This window comes from Bos taurus, chromosome 14, assembly GCF_002263795.3.
Source record: "Bos taurus isolate L1 Dominette 01449 registration number 42190680 breed Hereford chromosome 14, ARS-UCD2.0, whole genome shotgun sequence".
In the NCBI taxonomy this organism is placed as follows: domain Eukaryota; kingdom Metazoa; phylum Chordata; class Mammalia; order Artiodactyla; family Bovidae; genus Bos; species Bos taurus.
In genome coordinates this window covers 3,151,777-3,167,861 of record NC_037341.1, presented here as the reverse complement: position 1 = coordinate 3,167,861, position 16,085 = coordinate 3,151,777, and the positions used below count along the sequence as shown (strand labels likewise).

At 46.7% G+C, this 16,085-nt stretch overlaps 1 protein-coding gene across 1 annotated transcript; it reads left to right on the top strand.

Annotated features, from left to right (window-relative positions):
• The first annotated feature begins 11,464 nt into the window (after positions 1–11,464).
• On the top strand, positions 11,465–14,710 carry CHRAC1 (chromatin accessibility complex subunit 1). The gene is made up of 3 exons (NM_001075478.1): positions 11,465–11,614; positions 13,378–13,504; positions 14,080–14,710. The coding sequence occupies exons 1-3, from the start codon at positions 11,468–11,470 to the stop codon at positions 14,196–14,198; spliced, it is 393 nt and encodes a 130-aa protein (NP_001068946.1). The 5' UTR covers positions 11,465–11,467; the 3' UTR covers positions 14,199–14,710.
• Positions 14,711–16,085: the final 1,375 nt, after the last annotated feature.

The window sequence follows — 16,085 nt, the reverse complement described above, 5'->3', positions numbered from 1 at the left end:
ATAATTATATTCTATTGAGCTAAGTGATCATTATTATCTTTATTCAATATTTATTAAGCACTTTCAGCCATGCAAAGCAAAATAAGATGTAGTTTCAGCTCTAAAAAAATCTTCCTGCCTAATCCCATTCCAAATTTATTTCAACTTCGGTTTTCCTCCTTCTTGGAGAAGGCCCAGGGAACTTCTATGTTTGTTTGTTTGTTTTTTTTTTTTTTGCCTGGGGCTTTTTACAAATATAAGGTTTATATTATACAAGCTTTTCTGTATATCAGACATCTCAGTGATGCTCGGGGAGCAGGTGTGATCACCCTTAGCTTACAGGGGAGGAACATGACAGGCAGACTGGGGGAGCTAGTAATTTAGTAATTTAGGTCCTTGTGACGGGAAAGCCTTACCACTTCTCTCATGCAACGTGATAGTGATAGCTTGGCTTATTAGGAAGGGCTTCTTTCTTTTCCAACTTATTTACATCTTACAAGCCAAACACTGTGCCAGTCCAGTGGGAGAAAGACATGCACAAACAGATGGCTCTAAAACAATGTCCTGAGTCTGGGATCACAAAGGCAAATGCTCCCAGGAATCAAGCAGGCAGTGGAGATGATAAAGCAGACAGGTGAGTGATAGAGAGTGGTGGGAACTGTGGCAAACCCAAGAGCATGTGACTCATCTAATGACAGCCGCCAACTCTGCCGAGAAGCAACGTGGGGTCATGTCCCCTGACTTTCCCACTCTTCGAGATAGATGTACAAGTGAAATCTCCAGAATTTTAAATGTTGCCAACTTTGGCAGATACTGGTTGTTCTCTAATCTACAATCATTCTTTGCCTCAAACCTCACCTCCCAAGTCCCTCAATTTTTGTCAGTGGGGATCAGATATCCTTTGATCACAGGAAGATAGCCCTAGGGGTTAAATCTTAATTGGTATAAAGCAATCCTAGCAGCCTCCTTCTCTTCAGACAGTAATTGGTCTCAATGTGAATCAATTCTGACAAATAGATTGAAGAAGAAGACCCCTAAGGAGATCTTCTCTTCCTTTGGAAAAAGACAAAGGCTTGAGACCTAATGAGGAAAGAGCCTTTTGCTTGTGGCCCTTTTCCCGCATTCCTGTCTAATGCAGTGAAGTCTGCTACAGCAGCAGCCCTTTTGGAACTATGAGGCAATGAACATGAAGACTAAAACCAAGAGCAGAAAAACGGAAGGTCCATAATGATATCCTTCCTGCATCAGCTCCAGATGGGGCCATGGCCACTATATGTAAGCTCAACGGAGCAAGCACTGGGCAACGCCAGAGTGGCTGCAGACAGGGAACATCTGACGTGCACAAGTGAGGCACTTTGCCACTTGTTTACCAGAAGCCTCCCATGTAGGGGCCCTTAGGTGGGCATGCATACAGGCTACACTTACCTTCACACCTCTCCTCATTCTGGCAAGTTCACCCACAAACCCCTTCCCCAGACCCTTTTGTCTGTAAGTCTCCAATCTTGTTCTTTCCAAGGTCCCAGAGCACCTGTCAATCTGTTAGCTGCTGCCCCTGAACTGGTGTGGATCCTGACCTTTGGTTTCTCTCTGCCCAGACAGGTGGCCTTCTAGAGGAGCCCCTTCACCTCTACCTTTCAGGCACACTGGGTGAAGCTGCTTGGTGTAGCATTCCCAGTGTGCCTGGTGCCAGCACGTTTACAAAGCAGTCTTTTACCTGGGTCCTAGGTTGGCACTCTTCTGCCCGCAGAGAATCTCCTGAGGCCATCGCTGTGGGAGTGGGGGGCTTGGGGGGCAGAGGAGGTGTCCTGGAGTCTCAGCCACACGTTCATGTGACTTCCTTGTGCTCCAGAGATGTGCTCAAGGCTGGCATCACTGTCCTCCTCAACATCCCCTGGACAGTGCAGTGAGGCACGCAGCTCAGCTCACATGCTCTCGTGGGGTCTGGTATTGGTCTCTATCAGTGTCCAGCAGCAGATCTGGAGCCGTTGTTCAAATGGAGAACAGTTATCTTCAGCAGCTGTATCTTTGCTCCTTGCCCCTTAGAGTCTGTGCTAGGATTCTCTTCCTGGGATCTGCCCCCAGACACCCTGCCATAGATCTGTGGGGTTATCTGGTGAAGGGGTCAAAAAAGCACACTCAGACGAGGTTCAAGAAGTCTTTTAAGGTCAGAGAGCCTCCAGCTTAGCTAAGCAAAGTGATCAAGCCCCTCCCAGCTGTTGGAGTGAATACACACTGAGTCCAGTTCAGTTCAGTCATCCAGTCATGTCCAACTCTTTGCGAACCCATGGACTGCAGCATGCCAGGCTTCCCTGTCCTTCACCAACTCCTGGAGCTTACTCAAACGCATGTCCATTGAGTCAGTGATGCCATCCAACAATCTCTTCCTCTGTCATCCCCTTCTCCTCCTGTGTAGTGGGAATTTCTAATAATGTACTTTCACAGCCTTGAGAAATTACATAGAAATAGCACCTGGAAAAACAGCATGATTTGATGGTTATTTTTCATATTTTTCTTAGACTAATAGACTTGTTACAAACCCCAAGGCCAGACCTAGAAGGGAGTATGACTGGGATCATGAAAGTCTGGACCTTGGAACACCGGGTTGGCGTTAGGTATGAACACTGCCTACACACTTGCTGACTGTTCCCAAGACTAGAAGGCAACAGCCTGGGGTAAAAACAAGGAGATCTGGACTATGTCAGGGTAGTGTCTTGGGAAAGATGGATCAAAGAAACTTTTGTAGTCTGCAATCAGGAATAAAAGCTGGACTCAGAGTGGACTCTGCACCTCAGTCCAATAGAGGCTGCAGGTCCCCTGACCCATTGCACCAGATGTCGTGTTCTGTTTTCATTCTCATCGCTTGCTCCTGGACCTTTAGGGCAACACTCCTGCCTTCAATCTTTCCCAGTATCAGAGTCTTTTCCAATGAGTCAGTTCTTCGCATCAGGTGGCCAAAATATTGGAGCTTCAGCATCAGTCCTTCCAATAAATATTCAGGACTGATTCCCTTTAGGAATGACTGGTTTGATCTCTTTGCAGTCTCAAGTCTTCTCCAAAAAAAAAAAAAGAGTCTTCTCCAACACCAGTTCAAAAGCATCAGTTTTTCGGTGCTCAGCTTTCTTGATGGTCCATCTCTGGCAGTTCGAGTAAACTCCAGGAGTTGGTGATGGAAAGGGAAGCCTGGCATGCTGCAGTCCATGGGGTCACAAAGAGTCAGACACCAGTGAGCGACTGAATTGAACTAAGTGAACTCTCACATCCATACATGACTTTGGAAAAACCACAGCTTTGACTAGACAATCTTTGTCGGCAAAATAACGTCTCTGCTTTTTAATATGCTGTCTACGTTGGTCATAGCTTTTCTTCCAAGGTGCAGGTGTCTTTTAATTTCATGGCTGCAGTCACCACCTGCAGTGATTTTGGAGCCAAGAAAATAAAGTCTGTCACTGTTTCCATTGTTTTCCCATCTATTTGCCATGAAGTGATGGGACCAGATGCCATAATCTTTGTTTTTTTGAATGTTGGTTCTAAGCCACTCTCCTCTTTCACTTTCATCAAGAGACTCTTCAGTTCCTCTTCGCTTTTGCCATAAGGGTGGTGTCATCTGCATATCTGAGGTTACTGATATTTTGATTCCATCTCGAGCTTCATCCAGTCCAGCATCTCACATGATGTACTCTGCATATAAGTTAAATAAGCAGGGTGACAATATAGAGCCTTGACATACTCCTTTCCCAATTTGGAATCAGTCCATTTTTCTATTTCCAGTTCTTACTGTTGCTTCTTGACCTGCATACAGATTTTCAGAAGGCAGGTCAGGTGGTCTGGTATTCCCATCTCTTGAAGAATTTTCCACGGTTTATTGTGATCCACACAAAGACTTTGGCATAGTCAATAAAGCAGAAGATGTTTTTCTGGAACTCTTTTGCTTTTTCAATGATCCAACGGATGTTGGCAATTTGATCTTTGGTTCCTCTGCCTTTTCTAAATTCAGCTTGAACATCTGGAAGTTCTCAGTTCACATACTGTTGGAGCCTTGCTTGGAGAAGTTTGAGCATTATTTTGATAGCATGTGAGGTGAATGCAATTGTGCAGTTGAGCATTCTTTGGCACTGCCTTTCTTTGGGATTGGAATGAAAACTGACCTTTTCCAGTCCTGTGGCCACTGCTGAGTTTGCCAAATTTGGTGGCATATTGAGTGCAGCACTTTCACAGCATCATCTTTGAGAATGTGAAATAGCTCAGCTGGAATTCTGTCACCTCCACTAGCTTTGTTCATAGTGATGCTTCTAAGGCCCACTTGACTTCACTCTCCAGGATGTCTGGCTCTAGGTCAGTGATCACACCATTGTGGTTATCTGGGTCATGAAGATCTTTTTTGTAGAAGTTCTTCTGTGTATTCTTGCCACCTCTTCTTAATAATCTCATTCTGTTAGGTCCATGCCATTTCTGTTCTTTGTTGTGCCCATCTTTGCATGAAATGTTCTCTTGGTAACTCTTTTTCTTGAAGAGATCTCTAGTCTTTCCCATTCTGTTGTTTTTCTCTATTTCTTTGCATTGATCACTGAGGAAGGCTTTCTTTTCTCTCCTTTCTATTCTTTGGAACTCTGCATTCAGATGGGTACATCTTTCCTTTTCTCCTTTGCCTTTAGCTTCTCTTCTATTCTCAGCTATTTGTAAGGCCTCCTCAGACAACCATTTTGCCTTTTTGCATTTCTTTTACTTGGGAATGGTCTTGATCACTGCCTCCTGTACAATGTCACAAACCTCTGTCCATAGTTCTTCAGGCACTCTATCAGATCTAATCCTTTGTATCTGTTTATCACTTCCACTGTACAATCATAAGGGATTTGATTTAGGTCATACCTGAATGATCTAGTGGTTTTCCCTACTTTCTTCACGACTGAATTTGGCAATAAGGAGTTCATAATCTGAGCCATAGTCAGCTCCCAGTCTTGTTTTTGCTGACTGTATAGAGCTTCTCCATCTTCAGCTGCAAAGAATATAATCAATCTGATTTTGGTATTGACCATCTGGTGATGTCCATGTGTAGAGTCAACTCTTGTGTTGTTGGAAGAGGGTGTTTGTTATGACCAGTGTATTCTCTTGGCAAAACTCTGTTAGCCTTTGCCCTGCTTCATTTTGTACTCCAAGGCAAAACTTGCCTGTTACTCTAGGTATATCTTGACTTCCTACTTTTACATTCTCCACTCCCCTATGATGAAAAGGACATCTTTTTTGGTGTTAGTTCTAGAAGGGCTTGTAGGTCATCACAGAACATTCAACTTCAGCTTCTTTGGCATTAGTGATTGGGGCATAGACTTGAATTACTGTGATATTGAATGGTTTGCCTTGGAAGCAGAGATCATTGTGTCATTTTTGAGACTGCACCCAAGTCTGCATTTCAGACTCTTATTGACTATAAGGGTTACTTCATTTGTTCCAAAGAATTCTTGCCCACAGTAGTAGATTATAATGGTCATCTGAATTAAATTCATCATTTCGGTCCATTTTAGTTCACTGATTCCTGAAATGTTGATGATAACTCTTGCCACCTCCATCTCTTGGACCACTTTCAATTTACCTTGATTCATGGACCTAACATTCCAGGTTCCTATGCAGTATTGCTCTTTACAGCATCAGACTTTACTTCCATCACCAGTCACTTCCACAACTGGGGGTTGTTTTTGCTTCGGGTCTGTCTCTTCATTCTCTCTGGAGTTATTTCTCCACTCTTCTCCAGTAGCATATTGGGCGCCTTGCCTGGAAAATCCCATGGACGGAGGAGCCTGGTGGGCCGCAGTCCACGGGGTCGCTAAGAGTCAGACATGACTGAACGACTTCACTTTCACTTTTCACTTTCACGCATTGGAGAAGGAAATGGCAACCCACTCTAGTGTTCTTGCCTGGAGAATCCCAGGGACGGCAGAGCCTGGTGGGGTCTATGGGGTCGCTGCCGTCTATGGGGTCTCACAGAGTCAGACATGACTGAAGCGACTTAGCAGCAGTAGCAGCAGCAGCAGCGACCTGGGGAGTTCATCTTTCAGTGTCATAATTTTCTGCCCTTTCATACTGTTCATGGGGTTCTCAAGGCAAGAAGACTGAAGTGGTTTGTCAATCTCTTCTGAATCCAGACTCTCTGGTAAATCGGTTACATTGATGTAACTGATCAATCAAATTACATTGATTTAACAGACAAAGCTGTTAAATTAAGCTATTACATTAAGCTCTGTCCACCTGGACTGATGTCATTAGAATCCATTCCCCACACACTCCTTAAGTTTCCAATGATAAAAGCAGTGAGTATGCTGCAATTCTTTCGTTGTGTCAACATCTCTGGCCTTTGCTGATGCATCCTGGGGCATGCTGGGATCTGACTCCAGTTACGGACTGTTATTAATGAGAGGCGTGTCCTGAGAAGGCTCAGCATCCCTGCTCCAGGTAAGCACAGTGAGCTCATTAAGAGGACTTCGGGGATGAGGGGGAGTGAGCTCAGGCAGGCAGAGGGGCTGTTTGCTCTGACAGAGGCTCAGAGGGGTGGGGTGGTTAAAGCTTTGCTAGTGTCCTCCCTACTGTCCTTCTCTAAGCCTCGGGACCCCACTCTTCCCAATAAACAGCCTAACTTCACAGAAAAGCCCAGGTGAACTTATGACTTCAACTTCTGTGGTAATTATGTCTCAGGTAAGACTAGAGGCAGGTCTGACCTTTAGCCCATCAGCCCTGAGGCTACAAAAGATCAGGAAAGGCTGAGGGCTTGTTCTGAGAGTTTACAGTCAGAGCTTCCAACTTTCTTTCTGAAATCCCCCCATCTCAGGAAAAGCGCATCTCACAAGGCTCCACTGCCTTGGGGCAGTGGCAGGTGACAGCCTAAGTGACTGTTTGGCCAGTGCCTGCTGCCAGGGAGGTCATCTCTGCTCTAGCACAATCATATCATCAGCTCCAGATCCCCATTTCTGTGGGTCTGTTTCCCGTACCAACTACGTATGTCTCAATGTTCAATCAGGAAAGCAGAAACTTCTTCAGATATTCCAGACAGAGAGGGATTTAAAGCCGAGAAATGACTTTGAGGGTGTGGAAGGGCATATGCTGGAGCATGAGGGAGCTACCGCTGAGATGAAGCTTGGAGATGAGGAAGCTGCTGCTGCTCCTGGCTGGGGGCCGGGCCCACACTCCCCCATAGACTGCCCGAGGTGCTGCCACAGAGTGGAACCCCACCCCACTATGCACAGCGCAGGTGACTCCCTGTAACCACCGCCCACCCCAAATCCCTGCCTTCTGCCAACACCTTCACACAACCATAAACGATGCTTCCTCCTCCATCCATGCTGCACCCTCTCACCTGGGTCTCCCAGAAGCCAGCTGGTGGGGGGTTCTGGGGAGCGTAGTTACCTAGTGCCCAGGGTACAGGTGCAGGTGCAGTGGGGAGGCAGCAGAAGCAGCGGGCACACCTGAGAGGCTGTGAGGATACATGGTGAACGAGAGCACCGACAACAGAATGATCTGCTAACTCATGTGCTGCTTCTCGTGCAGGGAAGTTCTGAGGATCACAGATCCTTTCCTTCTCCCACTCTTAGGTTCCAAGCTTGTTTCCTTTTTTACAAATGCTGGGCACATTCCCTCTTTCTGCAGATCTCTGTCTTTGCCCCACTCCTTACTTCTCAAAATGGCCAAATACAGCAACGTGTCCTGCCAATTCCACAACCTGAGCTTCTCACCCTCCTTTTCTCCTTGAATTATTCTCGCTCTCTTCATCCTCTAGATGCTTGCCACCCTCCTTCCTAAACTTAACCCATCCTGCTCTCAAATATGCTGAAATCCTCTTTCTCCTTGAGACCTGATTAACAAACAATAACCTGCTAGAGAAACAAAACTTAAAAATGATGCCTGTCTGCTTCCTGTGTGGACCAAGGACCCTTGTGGGTAGCCTGTTTGCAGAGAGAAGGCTTTCCTTTGGCTTGGAGCTGAATCCTGCAGACTGAAACAGCGCCTCCGCCTCTGCTTGGCACAGGGCTTGGTGCCAGTCAGTCACCCCTTGGCAATCAGGATGAGCTTTTAAGGTGGGTCTGCTCCCTAGCTTCAGGACTCTTCAGGCTCTCCACTATTCTCAGAAAGCAAGCCAAGCTTCTCACCTGCCCACTGGAGTGGGTCCCACCTGCCTGGCTCACCATGTCTCCTGCACTCTCTGCCTCACTTGCTAAGCTCCAGCCACACTGGCCTTTTTGTTCCTCAAATCTGCCAAGGCGTCTTCCGGCTCAGGTGTTTTCCCACAGGCTATTGTGTCAGAGTGCTCCATTCCTGCCTCCAGATCTGACCTTAGGGACTCTGCTGGTGGTCCAGAGGCTAAGGCTCCGCCCACCCAAAGCAGGGGCCCCGAGTTGGATCCCTTGTTTGGGAACTAGGGCCCCAGTTAGGATGGGGAGCAGCCAAACAAATAAACATAAAAATCTGACCTTAAGTTTCATTTCTCAGACACGCCATACCATCACTCTCATAGCATTTACCACAGGGGATGTTACTTTTATGTTCCTTGTACTTGAAACTATGCCCTGTGAGAACAGGGACTAGAGCCGTCTTGCTCACTGCCTGTAGCTTTCCTCTGTGCCTAGAAGGGCCTGCCATGCACTGGGGGCTCTTGCCCAAGACCTGAGGTCACAGTGGTGAAGATGACACTGTCCTTGTGTTCTTGGCTTTTTCCTTCTAGACACAAAGCACACAGTAGGTGCTAAGGCGGCTGGGTCATCACGGCTGAAGGGAGATGTGAAGACTTCTGGCACTGCAGATGTCAGTAATCTGGGGCATCTGTGTTCTCTGGCTTCGGCTCCTCTCATTAAGACTGAAGGGCAGTGGTTTTCAGAGCCGACGAAAATTTGCAGAAAAACGCTCTGCGAGTACACATTTTATATTTTGTAACCATTGCCTAAGTGATAGGCAGAATTGAATCAAAAAGGTTAAACAAGGTATACTTTTAATCTTCCGGACCCCTTTCATGTGAATTTTGGAATCAAATTTGATTTGGGGTGAAAGGACCTTGTAGCAGGAACATGGAAAATTCACACAGTAGTGTAGGCTTCTGCAGAGTGCTGCACGGTTGGCAAAGCACTTCCTCCTTCTCAGCTCCTTTGACGCTCACGGCTGACCTGAGAGGGAGGTAGTGCTGGATGGGTGGGAGGATGGCTTTGATCTTTACGCACCAGGCATGTTCACACCTTTTAACCCAAGATGAGTACGCTTCTCCTGTCTCATCTTTGCAAATAAGGAAACAGTGATTTGGAGAGAGTCCTTTGTTGTGAGTGGAAAGACAAGTCTTATTCCACCTCCCAGCAGTATTCAATCCCGTTGAAACAGTATTTTTCACTTGGCTTTACGGATACATAATCCGTTGGTTTTTCTTTTGCTCAATGGCCACTTTCAAGTTTCCTTTGCTGAATCTTTTTTTCATCTCAAAATGTTGGGGTAACCCAGGTTACAGTCCTCAGATCTTTGTACTCTATCTACACTCTCCTCCCAGGTACATTCATTCAGGTCCTTGGTTTTAATTACCACCTGGACAATGGTGGTCTGTATTTCACTGGTCCAGCCTGAACTCCGGGCTGGAATAGCCAACCGGCCAGTCAACACTGCCACTAGTGTTTCAACGAAACTGAGACTTAATTTGCTCTAAACCACACCCCTGCCAAATGTGCTCCTCCTGCAGGCTTCCCCAGATCAGTAAACAGCACCACCATCCTTTAACGCAATCCTTTCACCACCATCCTTTCACTTAGCAAGACCATGATGAAGTAGAATTTGCATTTTATGGCAAGACAAGGAAACAATTAAATTTTTAATTCTGTTGGGCCTCCTCCTTCTCTCCCTGATGTGCAGTGTGTACCTGCATTACATATTCACCACAGCTCCTCAAAGGCAGGAATGCCTGCTCAACTGTGAAGATCAACTCTTTTTTTCCCCTTTCTTTTGATGCTAGCAATGGAACTTCTTCTAAGAACACTGTGCTTTCTCAGCTCTTTAGGGGGTCATGTGACTTGCTTTGCACATGCTTACCTGGGTTGTGTATCCTTGGTGAACTCTGTAAAACATCAGTATGTCATTTTGATGTACAATTCTCTGTCTTGAAAATGTACCTACTATGCCTTTGACTTCTAATAGGTATTAAGGGCTCTCAGAGTTTTCTGAGAATCTGCTTCTCCGTTATAATCCTCTGGCTTGAATAAAATCTTTTTTCTTCTTGATAGTTAATTGAATTTCCAGAGATTACCTGTTGGCTCTATCTTCAAATTAGGTCCCCCAAATCTACTATAATCTACTATTTCCACCACCTCTCTTCATCCCGGTAACAGCTTACCTGCACTCTTCCATTCTCACTCCTCTGTGGCCTATTCACATATGGCCACCTGAATATTCCTTGCAAAATTTAAGTGGGGCCTCCCAACTCTTCTGGAAAGAATTCCATGATTTACAAGACTCTATCTGATCTGCTGCTGCTGCTAAGTCGCTTCAGTCGTGTCCAACTCTGTGCGACCCCATAGATGGCAGCCCACCAGGCTCCCCGGTCCCTGGGATTCTCCAGGCAAGAACACTGGAGTGGGTTGCCATTTCCTTCTCCAATGCATGAAAGTGAAAAGGTAAAGTGAAGTTGCTCAGTCGTGTCCGACTCTTAGCGACCCCATGGACTGCAGCCTACCAGGTTCCTCCGTCCATGGGATTTTCCAGGCAAGAGTACTGGAGTGGGGTGCCAATGCCGTCCCTGCTGTCTAATCTAGCCCGTGGCTATTTCCTACCATTCCTAACTCATGACACCTTCAGTCACACTAGCATCCAACTCCTCACTTGCAATCACCTTCAATTCTACAATCTCTTTGCTTCCACCTTTACAATCTATCCTTGTGACTCCTCTCTGGTCTATTCACGTTCAGAAGTCAGAGGCATCTTTCTGAAACTTAAGACACATCCCATCATCCCTCTGATATCTTTCAAGCACTTCCCATTTTTCTTAGAGTAAAATCCAACAGGGCCTAGCCCCTGGCTACCTCTCGGACTTCACCTAGCACACCTGCCCACAGAGCGGTCATTTTACCCTTCTTAAAAGGGTCCTCCCTCAGGGCCTTTGCCTTGCGGCTCTTTTTCCCGGTAGAGCTCTTTCTAATCAGTAGGGCAGTTTTCTCTCCTCACTGCCCAGCCTTCTCCCTTTTTGCCCCAGTTTCTCTCTTTTCACGCTGTTTTCCTTCACGGAATTTCTTCCCAAGGCCGAACTCCCCACCCACGGCCGCCCCCGCCCCGCCTGAGCTTCGGGTCGCATCTCCGCTCCGCGCGCACAGCCGCGGGGGGAGCGCGGCATCACGGGATTTGTAGTCCGCCCCCGCCGCCGCACCACACAACACTACAACTCCCACGGGGCAGTGGGACGTCGCTCTCCTACACCGACCGTGTAGGCCGGCCACCTTGCGGCTGGTAGGGGCTGCCGCCGCCGCCGCGGGGGCGGGGCGCAGAGATGGCGGACATGGTCGTGGGCAAGGATAAGTGCGGGGAGCAGCGGTTGGTGTCGCTGCCCCTGTCCCGCATCCGGGTCATCATGAAGAGCTCCCCCGAAGTGTCCAGCATCAACCAGGAGGCGCTGGTGCTCACCGCCAAGGCCACGGTGAGGCGGGACGCGCAGGGAGGAGTTGAGGAGCCGGGGACGGCGGTGGTGCCGCCCGAAACCGTTGCGCCCCGCCCTGCCCGCCGAGCCCTGCCCGCTGCCGTGTCCATTTCGGGCCCCTGCGCTGCGGCCCCTTTTCTTTTGAGGGCCGCCTTACGCCCCTCTTCTATCGCGCGCGCCCCAGCTCCCGCGCGCGCCCTTCGCCCCGCCCCCCGGTGCCGCTCCCGCCCTCCTTCGCGCGCCCAGCCGCCCGCTCTTTCCGCTCGCGCCCTCCTTCGCGCGCCTGGCCGCCCGCTCTTTCCACTCCCGCCGTCCTTCGCGCCCTTGTCGCCACGCCCACCCCGTTCCCGCCGTCCCTCGCGTGGGGGAGGTCTAGGCTTTGGCGCGTAGGCGGTTTTTGATGTCCTCTCCTCTAGCGTCACTTAACTAGGGGCCCCACCGCCCCTCCTTTTGTCGCTTCCGGTCTTTTTCGTGGCTTTGGGCCCCAGCTCCTTAAACAGTTCAAGGAGAGGGCTTCCTCAGGAGGTGCGGCCGGGCCTGGCCGCTTGCCCACGCTGTCCCGAGTCTCCTGGGCCCAGTTGTTGTACAGTCCACGAGTCGTGTCCGACTCTTGGCGACCGCGTGGGCTGCGGGACCCCAGCCTTCTCTGTCCCCTGTAGTTGAGTCGGCGATGCCATCCAGCCATCTCGTCCTCTGTCGTCCCCTTCTTCTGCCTTCAGTCTTTCCCAGTATCAGGGTCTTTTGTAATAGAGTCGGCTCTTCGTCTCAGGTGACCAAAGTATTGGAGCTTCATCTTTAGCATCAGTCCTTCCAGTGAATATTCAGGGTCGATTTCCTTTACGTTCGACTGGTTAGACCTTCTTGCTGTGCAGTAAGGGACTCTCAAGAGCCTTCTCCAACACCACAGTTGGAAAGCATCAATTCTTCGATGCTCAGCTTTCTTTATGGTCCATACATGACTAGTGGAAAAACCATAGCTTTGACTATTGGGACCCTGGGCCAGAATTAAAGTTTTAGGCCCAAATAATTGTCTCTTGATTTGGTCTAGGTAGGCCAGAACCTTCCTGTTTTTAACCCTTGGCCAGGTTTCTGCTTCAGTCTTTAACTTTCCTTGGAATCCATTTTCCAGCCCTGTTAGTTGGGTAGATAGTGTCCCAAGGGTATGTTGGTCAAAGCTGGAGCTAAAGGAAGTAGGAAATTGAGTAGTTTTGGGATATTTGTTCCATTTCATTCTGTAGATATTAAGGAGTTAAGAGTTTTGCAATTACTTCTTTAATCCCTTACTAAAACTCAATTAGATGGATCTAAAAACAGAGAGGCTCATTTCAGGTGGTTGCCTTAGGGAAGGTATCTGGGTAGAACAGGAAATTGATCATTTTTTACCTTCAGGTTGTTGACTTAGGGTTGTAGGGGGACCACCCTACACAATGTACATTTATACACAATGTGTGTTCCTGAGCACAGAGAATTTTTGAATGGTCTCTTGCCCCTCTTTAACTGTAGAGGTTGGGCATTAAACAGTTATGATTTATTGTTATATTTATATATTTTTTGTAAGTTAGAAATCTAAACTTTTAGGAAATCTCTGTTTTTCAGTCTTACTCTCTTCCTGACCTCATATTTCTCCTTTCTCCATTTATTTCTCCTATAATTTGATGAACCAGGATAATCTGCAATCATCTAAACTTAATGTAATTAAAAAGTGAGGTCTGTGGTAGGTTTTCAAAGCACACCTTTAATTTTACTTTTTCATTTTGTTTTAGGAACTCTTTGTTCAGTATCTTGCCACCTATTCCTACAGACATGGCAGTGGAAAAGAAAAGAAAGCACTCACCTATAGTGACTTATCAAATACTGCAGAAGAGTCGGAAACTTTTCAGTTTCTTGCAGGTACTTTGCTTTTGAAATATTTTGGTTAAAAAATTGTAATTACAGCTTTTCCTCCGCTTATTTTCTGCTTTCACTGGAGTAGACATTTTGGTGCTTTTTCCAGGTGCCACAGTTTACCTGGCACAGGACCAGAGGTTTAGTTTTGTCTATTTGAGTATGTTTGTAATGCGGTTTACCTAGAGCACGAATTAAGTTGGCAACCTGCACAGGGTGTCTGGGCAAGCCGGGCAGGCCCACCCCTCAGACTCCTCCTTATTTGGATGGGGAAACAGAAACTCATCATTGTTGTTGTGGAACAAAAAGAGCTTAAGGTGATCCTTGGGGCCAGCACTTTGTCAGGTGGGTTGGACAGGGTTGCTTCCAGTAGTTACCAGCACAGAGAAGAACATAGTTTGCAATCAGTGAAATAGAAACAGGTATTTAGCATTAGTCAGGAGGCAGTGCTAGTTTCCTGCTATTTCACCCCAGAAGTGTAGTCTGAAATTTGTCTCGTCTTGGAACCTGTTTTAGAGGTCATAGCAGGGACTAGCACGTTTTGAAATTTGCATTGCTGATGTTAGCTTTATGTTTTTAAGATATATTACCAAAGAAGATTTTAGCTAGTAAATATCTGAAAATGCTTAAAGAGAAGAGAGAAGAGGAGGAGGAGGAGAATAACAACGATGAGACTGATGACGACGAAGCGGAATCCTGACCCCAAAGATGAGCCTGGTGAGGACCCTCCTGGATTAGCACCTTGGCTGTGAAGCAAGCGTTAGTCTGTCCACCCTTCAGAGACTTCACTTACGTTATGTTCTTCCCTGGCTGAGACGGAGCATAATGCACCTCTGCCATAAATAGCCAACAGGAAAGGAACCCAGATAGCAGCCTCTCTTCCCCAAGCCCACACTGCTGCTGGAGTGGGAAGGGACTGCCAACAGCCTGCGTACTGGAAGGCACAGCCCGTCTGCAGCGCTGAGCTCCAGAGGAAGAGGGACTCTGCTTAACTTTCTAGTTTGAAGATAGATTTTCAAGAACTTGTAAAATACCAGTTGTGTCGACTCACATATGTATATTTTGAAATTAGTTCTTGTAAACAGCTAGATCCTGTTTTAGCTAAATATGTAGTCTGTAGGTAGGATTTTTGTATTTCAAGACAATCTGACTTTGTATTCATCCAAATACTGCATTTTTTTAAACTGTAAAATAAATTTTTCTTGATTAAAAGCTGTATTTTTTTTGCATTTTATTTTTAATTGGAGATTACTTTACAGTATTGTGATGGTTTCTGCCATACATCAAGATGAATCAGGTATACATATGTTCCCTCCCTCTTAAACCTCCCTTCCACCTCCCTCCCTATCGCACCCCTCTAGGTTATCCCAGAACACCAGCTTTGGATTTCCTGTGACATACAGAAAATCCCCGCTGGCTATCTGTTTTACATATGGTAACGTATATGTTTCAGTGCTGCTCTCTCAAATCATCCCACCTTCTCCCTCCTCCGCTGTGTCCAAGTCTCTTGTGTGTGTCTGCGTCTCCATTGCTGCCCTGTAGATTGGTTCTTCAGTACTGTCTTTCTAGATTCCTTATCTATGTGTTAATGTACAATATTTATCTTTTTCTGACTTACTTCACTCTGTATAATAGGCTCTAGGTTTGTCCACCTCATTGAAACTGAGTCAAATGCGTTCCTTTTTATAGCTGAGCAATACTCCATTGTGTGTATGTACTACAGCTTGTTTATCCATTCATCTGCCGGTGGACATCTAGGTTGCTGCTGTGTCCTATCTATCGTAAGTAGTGCTGCAGTGAGCGTTGGGGTGTATGTCAATTATGGTTCCCTCAGCATATATGCCCAATAGTGGGATTGCTGGGTCATATGGTAGTTTTAGTCCTAGTTTTTTAAGGAATCTCCATACTATTCTGCATAGTGGCTGTATCAGTTTTCATTCCCACCAACAGTGTAAGAGGGTTCCCTTTTCTCCACACCCTCTCCAGCATTTATTGTTTGTAGACTTTTTCTGATCCGTGTGAGATGATACCTCATTGTAGTTCTGATTTAAAAGCTGTATATATTTTTATAGTAAACTGTTTTATGGGACTAGTTTTAGAACCCTCTATTACTATTTTTTTAATTAATGTAGTTTTGGCTGCCCTGAGTCTTTGTTGCTGTGCTTAGGATTTCTCTGGTTGTGGCCAGAGGGGCCTACTCCTATTGCGGTCTGTGGGCTTCTCATTGTGGTGACTTCTCTGCAGAGCAGGGCTCTAGGTGCATATGGGCTCAGTAGCTATGGCTTACAGGGTTAGTTGCCCCGAGCCTTGTGGAATCATTCCCCAGTGACCGAACCTGGGTCTCCTGCGTTGGCTGGCCAACATGTGGGATCTTAGTTCCCCAACCAGGGATCAAACCTGAGCCTTCTGCAGTGGAAGCCTGCATGCAGTCTTAACCACTGAAGTCCAAAAATAAGCACTTTCTAATACTTCTATTCCTGGAGAAAAATTTCATATCACATTATTAAATGAAATACACTAAGAAATATTACCTCTGCCTAAGCATGTCTTTCTTAAAAGAATTACAAAGCATTCTGTATTATTGAAG

Excerpts from the sequence above, each read along its gene's own strand:
- CHRAC1 (NM_001075478.1), top strand. The coding sequence starts at position 11,468 with ATGGCGGACATGGTCGTGGGCAAGGATAAGTGCGGGGAGCAGCGGTTG. Across the intron at positions 11,615-13,377 it reads TGCTCACCGCCAAGGCCACG|GAACTCTTTGTTCAGTATCT; the intron begins GTGAGGCGGGAC and ends ATTTTGTTTTAG. Across the intron at positions 13,505-14,079 it reads AACTTTTCAGTTTCTTGCAG|ATATATTACCAAAGAAGATT; the intron begins GTACTTTGCTTT and ends TATGTTTTTAAG.